At 38.4% G+C, this 15,176-nt stretch overlaps 1 protein-coding gene across 2 annotated transcripts in view; it reads right to left on the bottom strand.

The window, feature by feature from the left end:
- Positions 1–15,176, bottom strand: part of CENPC (centromere protein C) — a 91,909-nt gene that overhangs the window by 12,019 nt on the left and 64,714 nt on the right. For both annotated transcript variants that reach the window (XM_044945834.1, XM_006079846.3), the window contains exons 12-14: positions 14,390–14,472; positions 5,652–5,711; positions 471–575 (exon numbers count right to left, since the gene is read on the bottom strand). In XM_044945834.1, coding sequence (XP_044801769.1) covers positions 471–575; positions 5,652–5,711; positions 14,390–14,472 — 248 coding nt within the window. The remainder of the gene's footprint in view (positions 1–470; positions 576–5,651; positions 5,712–14,389; positions 14,473–15,176) is intronic.

Below are 15,176 nucleotides of genomic sequence, written 5' to 3'. Positions count from 1 at the left end.
CAAGGGGATCTTCTCAACCCAGGGATCAAACCTGAGTCTCCTGCATGGCAGGCAAATTCTTTATCATCTGAGCCACTAGGAAAGCCACCTGGGAACACTTTATAAAACTACACAATCACTTCAAATTGCTAGCAAAGAGAAAAAAAAAAATCAGCATCTCTATAGTAATCAGAGAAACCTGGACTTGAACCTATTCTTGTCACACTGTTGGAGAATGATGATTAAATAAGGTAATGTTATAAATATGTAAGACAGTACTTGGCTTCCCTGGTGGTTCTGCCTGCAATGTGGGAGACCTGGGTTTGATCCTCAGGTCAAGAAGATCCCCTGGTGGGCTACAGTCCGTGGGGTCGCAAAGAGTCAGATACGACTGAGCGAGTTTCACTTTCTTGGCACAACGCCTATCTAAATAAATTATAGCAATTATCATTATTATTTTTTATTTTGAGATGTTAAAATGCAAATTTTACCTGATGGCCTTGACTGATAATCTATTCGTTCCCCTCGCCAGTATTCCAAAGGTTTTGATCGTGTTCTCATAGTTCTGCGAACATTTGGTGTATTGGAGGGCAATACTGTAAAAGACATCAGACAAAAATATACACATATGTTGAGTTGGATGAAAGTCTACAGTGAAAAGACTGATATTACTTTCTAGAACAGGAATGTTTCTAGACAAAACACTAGAGAAACAAATTTTAAGACATATTTGGGCTAATAAAGAAATGTCAATAAACTACTAGATTGCAAAGATTTAAAAATTTGGTAACATTTATGGTTAATATGTTAAAGGTACACTGAAATTCTCATATATTCCTGATAGGAATATAAACTGAAGACAATCTGACAATATCTATAATTCTAATACTCTGAAGTGGCAAATTTCATTTTTAGAAAATGAATTTGCAAAATATTCATAAAAATAGGCAAAGATCTAGGTACAAAAACATTCATAGTAGTACTGTTTATAATAGGAACCGAAAACAGAAGTCAAATTGAAAACCATCCAAATGTTCCCAATAGGAAATGTGTTAATCAGGGGTAGTCATATATGCGTGTGTTTGTGTATATACACACTTATCTACTCATTTTCTCTGACCAATGCAAAGTTCTATATGCTAAGTTTTCTGGCTATATAATCAACTTTCTATGTTCTATCTTATTTCTGGTTTGCTGGATTTCTCCAATTCTGAAAGTGGTTTATCAAAATCTCTAACTGTATTGCTTAAAATCTCCTTGCTTGTCCTCGTTGTTTTTTTTTTTTTTTTTTTTTTAATACATTTTAGTTGCTAGGCTGTTTGGTACACAGTAGTTGATGATTTTTCTATCTTCTTCATAAATTGCCTATTATTACAAGTCCTTTATTCTGTTCACATTTTTAACTTTAAATTTCACTTCACCTCATATTAAAAATGCATCACTACTACCTTCTGTTTATATTACTCTACTTAATTCTTTGATAATCTTTTATATTAAAACCTGTTTTAAGTGCTATTTCTGCTTTATTGACTATGCCAAAGCCTTTGACTGTGTGGCTCACAATAAACTGTGGAAAATTCTGAAAGAGATGGGAATACCAGACCACCTGACCTGCCTCTTGAGAAACCTATATGCAGGTCAGGAAGCAACAGTTAGAACTGGACATGAAACAACAGACTGGTTCCAAATACGAAAAGGAGTACGTCAAGGCTGTATTTTGTCACCCTGTTTATTTAACTTCTATGCAGAGTACATCATGAGAAACGCTTGACTGGAAGAAACATAAGCTGGAATCAAGATTGCCGGGAGAAATATCAATAACCTCAGATATGCAGATGACACCACCCTTATGGCAGAAAGTGAAGAGGAACTAAAAAGCCTCTTCATGAAAGTGAAAGTGGAGAGTGAAAAAGTTGGCTTAAAGCTCAACATTCAGAAAACGAAGATCATGGCATCCGGTCCCATCACTTCATGGGAAATAGATGGGGAAATAGTGGAAACAGTGTCCGCCTTTATTTTTCTGGGCTCCAAAATCACTGCAGATGGTGACTGCAGCCATGAAATTAAAAGACGCTTACTCCTTGGAAGCAAAGTTATGACCAACCTAGATAGCATGTTGCCAACAAAGGTCCGTCTAGTCAAGGCTATGGTTTTTCCTGTGGTCATGTATGGATGTGAGAGTTGGACTGTGAAGAAAGCTGAGCGCCAAAGAATTGATGCTTTTGAACCGTGGTGTTGGAAAAGACTCTTGAGAGTCCCTTGGACTGCAAGGAGTTCCAACCAGTCCATTCTGAAGGAGATCAGCCCTGGGATTTCTTTGGAAGGAATGATGCTGAAGCTGAAACTCCAGTACTTTGGCCACCTCATGCAAAGAGTTGACTCATTGGAGAAGGCTCTGATGCTGGGAGGGATTGGGGGCAGAGGAGAAGGGGAAGACAGAGGATGAGATGGCTGGATGGCATCACTGACTCGATGGACGAGAGTCTGGGTGAACTCCGGGAGTTGGTGATGGACAGGGAGGCCTGGCGTGCTGCGATTCATGGGGTCGCAAAGAGTAGGATACGACTGAGCGACTGATCTGATCTGATCTCTGATAAACATATAGGTCAGTATGTATTGTTTAACCAAATCTGTTAGTCTCTATCTTACTAGAGGAATTCAACCCATTCATGTTTATTTAGTATAACAAATATGGTTCTTTTTATTCCTTCCATTTTACTTTATATTTACATTTACTTGTTATTTTACATCAATGATTCTTTTTTTCCCTCCTTTTCATTGGTTTGGTCAGAATGCCATTTCTTTCCCCATACTCCAAACCTTGGTCATTTCAAAGTTTTACTGTGTTTTTCAGTCTAATTTACCTTCCTGACATTCAAATCATACTCATTTCTCTATGACTATATTAAAAACTATATTCCTTACCAAGATTATCTTCTTTCTTAAACAAAATGTTTAGACTACTTTTATCACTCCTCTGCCACTCCTACTCTCCTCACCATTATACCAAGTTTTGTTAAGATAGTGCAAATTTCAAACTATCATTGCAAACATTCTTACTTAGTACTTATAAATCCTCAATCATACTAGCATTAAGTAGTAGACACAACCTCAGGTGTGAGCAATGAGACACCCCTTCCCTAGGATACAGGTGGAACCTATAATATACTCAACTGAATATGGCAAAAGCAATGGGAAGTCACTCCGGTGACTATATCATGGTTCTACACATAAGACACTATCTAGCAGAAGCAGAGAAAAATTATTCCTTGCTCACTTTGAAGAGGCAAGCTGCCACACTGAGAAAAGAGTCTATGAAAAGAATCATGTGGCAACGAACTGCAGGACCCCTAGAAATTAAGAGTAGAGGCCCATGGCTCACAGACACCAAGAAAACAGGTATCTCAGCCCTACAATTCCAAGGACCTGAATTCTCCTAACAACCACATGAGCTTGAAAGAGGATCTTGAGCTCAGATAAGACCATGGTCCAGGCTGACACTTTTGACTGAAGCCTGTGAAACCCTTTAACAAAGAACCCAGCTAATTTGTACCTGAACTCCTGTCCCATGGAAACCACAGGATAACAAACATATTGTCTGAACCACTAAATCTGTAGTAATTTGGTACATGGCAACAGAAAATGTATACATTATTTAAATTTAACCATATGTTGAGAATCATTCCTAATTCTCTCCTCTCTTTGAATTCAGTCCTGATTTATATGCTGCTGCTGCTGCTGCTAAGTCACTTCAGTCGTGTCTGACTCTATGCGATCCCATAGACGGCAGCCCACTAGGCTCCCCTGTCCCTGGGATTCTCCAGGCAAGAACACTGGAATGGGTTGCCATTTCCTTCTCCAATGCATGAAAGTGAAAAGTGAAAGGGAAGGTGCTCAGCCGTGTCCGACTATTAGCGACCCCATGGACCGCAGCCCACCAGGCTCCTCCATCCATGGGATTTTCCAGGCAAGAGTACTGGAGTGGGGTGCCATTGCCTTCCCCAGATTTATATGCTACTTGGTTAAATAACCTTACATGGCTATTTTCCATGGAGGATGACAATCTTGCATTATGTGCAAAACAGATTCAGTTATCAGAAGGAAAGATATCTTGGCTAGTTATAACATGGACTGTAATACATTTCTGAAAGTAGGCTATTTTATTTTTCCAGAGTTACACAGATGAATAATGCTAGTCTTTTTTTTCTTTTCCTCCTTTATATGTAACTTCTGTCTGGAAGCTTTCCTCTATCCTTGAAATTTTAGGAATTTTATTCAATTCTGTCTAGAGGTGTATATTCTTCATTACTTTTTACTGCCAGCTGATAAACTCTCTCAAATTGCAGATCAAGCCTATCTTTATTCCAGGAAAGTTTTAAGTAATATTTTAATTTTTCTTTTTTCTGAAAATTCTATTATTTGCATTTTTTATATGTTGTCTCCATGTTATTTCCCTTGCCTATTTTTTCCTCATGGTTTCAATCTCTTTTGTATTTCTGTTCTGATAAATTTCCTCCATGTCAACACCAGCTACTAATTTGGCACTCAACAGTATTCATCTTTATTTATCAGTTGATGTACTGATTTTTTAAACTGAGAAATTATGCTTTACCAACCAGAAAGCCTTCTGTAATATAACTAAATTTCTGAAAATACTCATATTTCCTTCATTGTTAAAACTGTTATTTATCTACAAAGGTTTTGGCTTACTAGAATTTGTCTACTGTTGATTTTTCTCTCTTGTGTTGCTGCAGACCCTCTCAGGGACATTTTTATTTCTCTTTGCCTACTCTGACTCACAGCACATTCCACTCCAAGTCAAGCAAGTGTGTGTGTGTGCATGCATGCACTTAGTTGTGTCTGACTGTGACCTCATGGACTGCAGCCCACCAGGCTGCTCTGTCCATGACATTTCCCAGGCAAGAATACTGGAGTGGATTGACATTTCCTACTTCAGGGGATCTTCCCAACTGGGCGATAGAAGCTTCATCTTTTGTGACATCTGCATTGGCAGATGGATTCTTCTGCAGTGGATTCTTCACCACTGCACCACCTAGGAAGCTAAGCATTAAACACTGAGAGCTACAGCAGTCGCTCTTCACATGGACCCACAAAATACTAACTGACAAGATGTGAGGCTCTAGTGGAAGCAATTAGAGAAAGCTTCATCCCTATAGGTTCTCATCAAGTATAAATGCAGAAGCCTTAACTAGGGAGAAAAATAAAAAACCACTCCAATTCTGCAAACATGAGAGGTCACATGAATCTTAATCCCCAAGTGGGCCTCTCCATGGGTTCCTTACTCCTGGCTTACTTATCCTAGTTACTGTTTTGTTTAGGTGTGAGCTGGAAAAAAATGAGAGAAGTTGTCATAGATGCCATCTACCCAGAAGTTACATTTTATAGAATTCTCTACCCTAGCTTCTTACATTAGGTAAGATCAGCTCCCTACTACTGGGCAATGAGTGAGTGGATTACAAGATTTATAAATGGACAATAAAGAATCTATGGCATGTGATGATTTATCATGAATTAATGAAATGAAATATGAAGTTTTACATTACCTGACAATTAATCCAAATAATATTCCCCAACTTGAAAAAAAGTTAAACTATATTTAGAAAAAGAGGTTTTATAATAATATGAAAATATTAAGGGAAAAATAATCTTACCTAATTTGTGATGCATTTTGCTCTCTGGTGTTGAATCAGATATTTCTCCTCTTAAATCATCTGTAAATTACAAAAGAAATATCATGAGCAATGGCTCCTAATTTCATGTTGAGTTAAAGTATATACTAGGTCAACTTGAGAATAAATATTAAAAAAAAAAAAATTCAACCCAACAATACATTTTATTACTCCCTTTGCTTTCCACTGCTGAGACAGAAAAGGCTAATGAAACCAGAATAACATGTGTACAGGTTTTGTTACAATGATTATATCTTAGGAGGATAATGGTTACAAGTAAAAAAAACAAACAGGTTTTAAATTGCTTGTGGACTTCAAGTGAAATAAACCACTAGGTGGATAAAATTGCTGGGTGTGATTATGAACAACTGCTGAGTTAATAATGCAATCTATGATTCTTAAAGTTCTAAAACAACGCAAGTGTACTGAATTTAGTTGGCAGAGTGACAATTAGGTCAAGGGTTCTCAGTTTTAGTGTGGCAAATAGCATCTGAACATAGCAGTCATTAATTATTTTCCTTTATCAACAAGCAAAGTTTAATTGTCTTCTCCTTGAAACTCCACTGGCCTCAGTGAGTTGCTTGACTAATGAAATGCAGCAAAAGTGACATTCTGGGACTTTGAAGGCTAATTCCTCAGGAGACATTCAGGTTCCACCTGGATCTCTTGGAACTTCAGTCTGGGGAAAGACAGTCACCATTATGAAGACTGACTATCCCAAGACTGCCGTGCTGTGAGGAAACCCAAAACAATCATGTGGAAAGGCCAAGTGGAGGAAAAGAGATGCTTGGCCAACCCTCAGTTATTTCAGCCACCCTAGCTGAGTACCAAATATATAAGTAAATCAGTGGACTTCCAGCCCAGCTGATCTTTCAAATGACTCCAGCCCCAGTGGCTTGCATCTAACTATAAATGTATGAAAGAGCCAAAATGAGAATCGCCCAGCTAAGTCACCCCACAGAACTATGAGAGATAAATCGTTAAACTAAGGCACTAAGATTTGGATAGTAAGTTATGCATCAATCTGAAACTGTAACACTGAACATACAATGAACCACCAGAGATTTTTAATACAATTTTTATATAGCATACATTTCCTGAAAAGCAGGTCTAAGCTTTCATTTTATTCCCAGCTAAAGAGTACAAGGCTTCTTTTTGGGGATCATGAAAATGTTCTAATATTTACTGTTTTTTTTGCCTTTTTTTTTTTTTTTGGCATGTATGCTCAGTCATGCCCACGTCTTTACAACCTTATGGACTGTAGCCCATCAGGCTCCTCTGTCCATGGGATTTCCCAGGCAAGAATACTGGAATGGGTTGCCATTTCCTTCTCTGGGGGAAATTCCTGACCCAGGGATCAAACTCGCATTTCCTGCATCTCCTACATCCACAGGCAGATTCTTTACCACTGAGCCATCAGGGGAGTCCAAATCTACTGTGGTGATACTTATAAATTACTGAATTATATATACTATAAATGGATTAACTGTATGGTATGTGAAGTATATCTTAATAAGGGAGCCCTATCTTAATAAAGCCACAAGGGAAGACCTATCATAATAAAGCTATTACCAAAAAGAAAAATCCAGTCTCCCATGTAATTCCTACTAGAACAAGTAGAAATCTAGTATTTCTTGGAAATTTACTAAAGCAGTTTGCCTTGGAGGCAGCTGTTGGGGCCAGAGAAGGAGCAAAGCAAATGAGCAAACATACTGAAGATAATGGGAGTCAGGCTTCTCAGTATCTTTGAGAAAGGGTTTATTAAAATGGAAAAGGAAAAGTCAAATGTGTTGGACTGGAGTTGGAGGTACTGATGTGCATGCATGGTTTTTAAATACAGACACACCTCAGAGATATTGAAAGTGTGCTTCCAGTGAGTGCATGCTTAGTGACTCAGTCCTGTCCAACTCTTTGCAACTCCATGGACTATAGCCCATCAGGCTCCTCTGTCCATGGAATTCTCCAGGCAAGAGTACTGGAGTGGGTTGCCATTTCCTTCTCTAGGGGATCTCCCCGACCAAGGGACTGGACCATCATCTCTTGCATCTTCTGCATTGGCATGTGGATTCTTTACCACTGAGCCACTGCAAAAAAACAAATTTGGCAATAAAATGAGTCACATGAATTTTTTGTTTCCCAATACATTATGTTTACACTATTTTTCCCCAATATTTGTTTCCCAATACACTATATTTGTTTCCCAATACATTATGTTTACACTATAATGTAGTCTGTTAAGTCTGTAAAAGTGTTATATCTAAAAAAAGTCAATGCATTTTAAATACCTATTGCTAAAAAAATGTTAAACATCATCCTGAGTCCTCAGTAAGTCAGAATTTTTTACAATAGTAACAAAGACCACTGATCATGGATCACCATAATAATAATGAAATATCGCATGAATTATCAAAATGTGACACAGATACACTAAGTGAACAAACGCCACTGGAAAAATGTTGCCAATAGACTTGTTTGATATGGAGTTGCCATAAAACTTCAATTTGCAAAAAATGCAAAATCCGTGAAGCACAATGAAACCAAAGAGCAGTAGAGCCAGAGACTGCCTGAATAAATACAAAAATAGACATAGATGCTTATGTATGTACAGTGTACATATATGTGTGTGTATCTATTGCCTATCTCAGTCCGCTGAGAGCCTAGAAGCAGTAATATCCCAGTAACAATGAGCACACCTGGTACCCAGATCTAAGTTTCTAAATGTCATCCCTCCACCAGGTTCCTTTGGAGAAATAACTTGATTCCAGAGTAGAGACAGGGAAAAAAGTCTGGAACACCTTATGCTAGAAAATAAAAGTATTAAAAAAAAAAGATAGAAACACAAAAAAAGATCACAAGGACCAGCTGAAAGGATGCTTCCTCCTAGCCAAATCTGGCACAAGTTGAGTACGACAACAAATGATAAAGATTACAAACCACTGAATAAAATAGGAACCTAGTAATAGTCTGTAATAATATAAATAAATGAATAATGAATAAATGTTTAACATGCAAACCAACTAACAGAGAAAGAATTAGGAAAATATAAAATAGTAATCTGGTACCATCATTAGTGAATTCAGGTGGGATTTTTCAAAAGATATGAATATTGGTGTAGAAGTTTGAAAAGGACAAGTTATTAAAATAGTATCACAATATCATTCCACAAAATACTTACGAATTACCAAAGAGAAGGGCTTCCCTGGTGGCTCAGACGGTAAAGCGTCTGCCTGCAATGCGGGAGACCTGGGTTTGATCCCTGGGTCGGGAAGATCCCCTGGAGAAGGCAATGGCACCCCACTCCAGTACTCTTGCCTGGAAAATCCCATTGACGGATGGAGGAGCCTGGCAGGCTGCAGTCCACGGGGTCGCAAAGAGTCGGATACGACTGAGAGACTTCACTTTCACTTTTCACCACAGAGAAAAACCCTATCTAAGTGGAGAAAGCTGGAAGACAGTATCTTGAACAGGTGATGAAGATTAAAATCATCAGTAGAAGATAGGTCAGCGCTGCTGCTGCTGCTAAGTCACTTCAGTCGTGTCCAACTCTGTGCAACCCCATAGATGGCAGCCCACCAGGCTCCACCATCCCTGGGATTCTCCAGGCAAGAACACTGGAGTGGGTTGCCATTTGCTTCTCCAATGCATAAAGTGAAAAGTGAAAGTGAAGTCGCTTAGTCATTTCTGACTCTTCGTGACCCCATGGACTGCAGCCTGCCAGGCTCCTCCATCCATGGAATTTTCCAGGCAAAAGAGTACTGGAGTGGGGTGCCATTGCCTTCTCTGGAGTCATCACTATATACCTCCTAACATGATGCACAAAAGCATCATTTCTGTCAAATATGCATGGCTCACATCTGATCATGGAGTGTCAGACAGACTCAGGTTGAAGGTCATGCTAAAGAATGAAAAGCTTGTACTCTTTAAAAAGCATCAAGGTCAGGAAAGAAGAAGCCTAAAGAACTATACCTTAAGGAAACCAAAGGGACATGAAATCTAAACAACCCATGATCCTAGAATGGATCCTGACCAGAGAGAAAAAGGAATACTGATTAAACTCCTGATGAAATCTGCATGGACTCAATGAAGGAGACTAATGTCATATTAACGGTGATTTTCTGACTTGGATCACTGAAGAGTGATTATGTTCTTGTCTTATATCATGTCTGCACACTCATACATAATAACATGTATGTGTCTTGCTCCCAAACAGTCCAGAAAAAGACTATAAACATATATAAACATTTATGTAGAGGTGACAGAGAGGAAGATGAAACAAATATAAAATGTTGACAACTGTGGAATCTGGATGAAGAGGATATGGTATTTGAGTAGATCTGAAATTACTTCCCAAAAAAGTATAAGAGAAAAAAAAAAACAGAGGCAATTTCAGAATTTCAAAGACTAACAAAGCCTAATAAGCATGAAAATGAAAGAAACAGGTTATCTACAAATGAAAAAAGAAGTAAGGCTGATTTAAAATATCTACTCATAAGCATTAGCTATCATGAGGGAAAAAGAGCAATAGCCAAACAGCTTAAAGGAAAAAAGATGACTCAAGACTCACTATTTGACTAGTTGTTTGTTGTATTAAAAAAATAAAATTTCTGAGTGCTTGCTTGCTAGCACATGTGAGACTGTCTACCAACTTTACAAAGAAGTAACAAAGAATATTCATTAAACATTTATTAAAGGAAAAAAATACTAACAGAAAAAAAGTTAAGTAAAAGGAAGAATGAAAATCTAAGAAACAACAAACTAAAAGAAAGCAGGGAATCCCAATGTTAATATTAAAAAACAAAAAGACTACAAAGTACACTGAAATGTACATAGCAATGACTGCAGGAAATACCAGAGACATACAGACCATTGCAAAGGAAAGATTTTAACTCTGGCAGCCCTTAATGGACCTCACAAGTGGTAAGGATACAAAGAATCAGAGTAATATAAAACACAGAATGTCCATATTTAAGATCCAATTGTTTTCTGCCCTAATCTGCCCCTTTTCTGCGGCTGCTGCTGCTGCTAAGTCGCTTCAGTCGTGTCCAACTCAGTGCGACCCCATAGACGGCAGCCCACCAGGCTCCCCGATCCCTGGGATTCTCTAGGCAAGAATACTGGAGTGGATTGCCATTTCCTTCTCCAATGCATGAAAGTGAAAAGTAAAAGTGAAGTCACTCAGTCGTGTCTGACTCTTAGCGACCCCATGGACTGCAGCCTACCAGGCTCCTCCGTCCATGAGATTTTCCAGGCAAGAGTAACTGGAGTGGGGTGCCATTGCCCCTTCTCTAGTGGTCTCCAAATCAAGAAATGATGTCATTTTTTCAGGGGTCCAGGCCCAAAAATTTAAAGTTCTTTATCCTTGACACCTCACTTTCTTTTACACCCTATGTCCCATCCATCAGGAAATCATGTTGACTCTACCACCAAAAATACCTAAAATCCTACTTCTGGTCTCTCCACCTTCCACTGCTACCACCCTAGTCCAAGCTACCACCTCACACAGGAATTACAAGTTTCACCAACTGGTCTTCCTGCTTCCAACCTTACACCTGACTCCTTGAATTCATTAGTTCACCCCTAACATGTAGTCTTGCAGAAGGCAATGGCACCCCACTCCAGTACTCTTGCCTGGAAAATACCATGGATGGAGGAGCCTGGCAGGCTGCAGTCCATGCGGTCGAAGAGTCGGACACGACTAAGGGACTTCACTTTCACTTTTCACTTTCATGCACTGGAGAAGGAAATGGCAACCCACTCCAGTGTTCTTGCCTGGAGAATCCCAGGGACGGGGGAGCCTGGCAGGCTGCAGTCCATGCGGTCACGAAGAGTCAGACACGACTAAGGGACTTCACTTTCACTTTTCACTTTCATGCACTGGAGAAGGAAATGGCAACCCACTCCAGTGTTCTTGCCTGGAGAATCTCAGGGATGGAGGAGCCTGGCAGGCTGCAGTCCATGCGGTCACGAAGAGTCGGACATGACTGAGCGACTTCACTTTCACTTTTCACTTTCATGCACTGGAGAAGGAAATGGCAACCCACTCCAGTGTTCTTGCCTGGAGAATCTCAGGGATGGAGGAGCCTGGCAGGCTGCAGTCCATGCGGTCACGAAGAGTCAGACATGACTGAGCGACTTCACTTTCACTTTTCACTTTCATGCACTGGAGAAGGAAATGGCAACCCACTCCAGTGTTCTTGCCTGGAGAATCCCAGGGACGGGGGAGCCTGGTGGGCTGCCGTCTATGGGGTTGCACAGAGTCGGATACGACTGAAGCGACTCAGCAGCAGCAGCAGCAGCAGCAGCAACACGTAGTCTATAGCAGCCACAATGATTGATTATAGGTTAGTCACGTCTCTCCTCTGCTCAAAAACCTCCAGTGGCTTCCCATACCCCTGCATAAAGCCCAAATCTTTATGGTAGTCTTTAACATTGTATAAGATCTTTCATTCTTATTCCCTCTGTGACATCATCTCCTACTACTCTATCCTTTCATTCTCTTCCTCCTCCCCCTCCTTCCCAGCCTCCTTGGTGTTTTTCAATCAGAATTGAGTCTTTACCACATCAAAACCTTTGCCCTTATCTTCTATCTGCATGGAGCGCTATTTCCCCATACAGCTGCATCATTTGATTTCTCACCTTTCTCATATCTCTGCTCAGTTTATCACTTCTTCAGTAAGACTTCTTCTGCCCATCTACCTAAAAATTTAACTCCTATTTTCTACCCCAAAAATCTGTACTTTATTTTCTTACTCTCAATATCCCAACAAACCACAAATTTTGATATCTTTTTCCCATAGAAGAATGTACAGTAAGTATTCCATAATATTCCATAAATATTTAAGAATTTCAAACATTTAATATTCAAAGTATACTAAAATATATATTCATTTACATTAATAATGAGTGTATATACATATATTCATCCACATCTGTACACAAAAAGGGGCTTCCCAGGTGGTGCTAGTGGTAAAGAACCCTCCTGCCAATGCAGGAGACATAACAGATGCAGGTTCAATCCCTGTGTTGGGAAGATGCCCTGGGAGAGGGCATGGCAACCCACTCCAGTATTCTTGCCTGGAGAATCCATAGACAGAGAAGCCTGGTGGGCTACAGTCCAAAAAGTCACAAAGAATCAGACACAACTGAAGACTTAGCACACATGCGTGTACACAAAAAGTGCTAGTATCTTTTTTAAGCATCCACAAAAGAATTATGAAATTCTTCCGTGAGTTATGTGTTCTAAGCATATTCAAAGAATTAATAATACAGGCCAAAGTTATCTAGAACAATGAATCAAAACTAGAAACTATAAACAAAAAAAAACAAAACAAAACACAACTTCTTAGGATAACAGTGAACACTGCATATTCAACCTATACCAGTATTAAAACTAAGCAGAGGACCCTTAGTGGTGACCCAGTGGTTCAGAATCTGCCTTCCTAGGCAGGGGATGCAGGTTCAAGTCCTGGTCAGAGATCTAAGACACCATATATTGCAAAGCAACAAGCCTGCACACCCCAACTACTGAGCCCATGGGCCACAACCAGAGATCATGTTCCACAACAAAAGATCACCCATGACTCAATGAAGATCCAATGTGCCGTAACTAAGGCTCGACAAAGCCAAATAAAATAATATATTAAAAAAGAAACTAAGCAAAGAATGTATATTCATCTTTGGATCAATTCATATGATGCTAATTGGTATCACCATTTTATAAATAAGGAAGCTGAAGCTAAGAACACTTAAAAACCTTACTCAACATAGCTAAGTGGTAAAGCTAGACTCACTTCCAGGTTCCTGACTATGGAGACCAAGCTCTTGATTAATGTACTCTTTTAAAAAACATTTGGGTCAAAGAAAAATCACCACTGAAATTTAGAGTATACAACAGTAAAAACACTCTATTAAAAAAAATTTTTTTTTAACTAAAACTATACTCCAGAAAATTCAAACTCTTTACCAAATAAAAAGTAGAAAAATAAATATAAAAAGCATTCCACCTAGTAGAGAAAAATAATAAAAGTAAATCTAAACAGAGGGAGAAAAAACTATTTAAAAGGAAAAAGAATTAGTGAAGTAAGAAAGAAAAAAAAACATATAAAAGATCATATGTCAAGCACATTCTTTAGGGGCATAAAAAATAATAAAACTATAAAGAGGCATTTTTAAAACTTCAACATTTAGCTTCAGTAATCAATATATGGCGAATCTTGCTTCATTTATACTCTTATCAGCCTGACATTTTAAACTACTGGAGTAGGCACCTTAAATGCCAATTATATTATGTCCTACTTCAAAGAAAGGACTGTCACTCATCTTACTCTTTCTCTTTATCTTTCCCTCCCTCCCTCTCGCACCCAGTTGTAAGGTTTTACAAATCTCTAACCATAAAATAAGGCTCTTAAGGGTTAGGTACTCAATACATTTTTGCTATAAAAATGTCAATGGTGATAATTTAAATGAAACACAGCACAGGGACTTCCCTGGTGGTTAGTGGCTAAGAGTCCAGCTTCCAGTCCAAGGGGCCCAGCTTCAATCCCTGGTCAGGGAACTAGATCTCACATGCTGCAACTAAGTGTTCACGTGCTGCAACTAAGACCCGGTTCAGCCAAATAAATAAATAAAATAAAAGATATTAAAAAAAAAACACAGCACACCTTACTCCATATCCATAATGCTATAAAAATCAAGACAGTAGAAAATAAATCATAACTTACTCAAATTTTCCTGAACTACATTATCATCCACATCTGAATTGTTCTTTCCAGACGTTAAATAATTCTTGAGCCGAAAAGGTCCACTTAAGGAAAAAAAGGAAACCACAAAATTTGTGCTTTTGTAATATATCTATTTAATATAGCTATCTTTATGGTCATTTTTCTCCTAAAACTGCAAAAGGTTTTGTTTCTTATAAAACCATTAATGATGTTATAGGACATTAAGAATATACCTACTTGATTCATAAAACAAAAAGTTTAAAAATCTACAATTTAATCCCACATTTGATTTAAATACAATAACACTGAATTTTACAACCTTTAAACTAACTCATGAGTCAGTTACACATTTAACTCAATAACACACTTTGATAAAAATCAAATCATTAGAAATAAAAATTAGAAATAAATCAGCTTATCTTAATTTTTTTTAAAACTACCGGCAAAAACAAGTAATTGAAAATTGTTCAGAAATGACTTGGTTTATCCCAGTCCTAGATCCTCATCCTGCTATTATGAATCCAGGACAGGCCTAGTAGTCAAGAACTTTCAAACAGTAAAGAAATCTTAGTTATCCCTTTAAAGTCTGAAAATCTGCTATAATTTACCATTCCTTCATTTTGAAAAAGGGTTTATGACTTCAGATATTATGAGAGTAGGGTAATTTGGTTTACTCGCTGAGTATGCTCTCTTTAAACATACATCGACAAATTCTTAGATAATGCTTCTTTCAAAAAGTATAGCCCAATTCTAACTCCCTTCTGAGTATGATATAGACTGAGTGACT

This window comes from Bubalus bubalis, chromosome 7 (genome assembly GCF_019923935.1).
Source record: "Bubalus bubalis isolate 160015118507 breed Murrah chromosome 7, NDDB_SH_1, whole genome shotgun sequence".
In the NCBI taxonomy this organism is placed as follows: Eukaryota; Metazoa; Chordata; class Mammalia; order Artiodactyla; family Bovidae; genus Bubalus; species Bubalus bubalis.
Note: the sequence above shows the minus strand (reverse complement) of the source record. Positions and strands in the feature narration are given on the sequence as shown.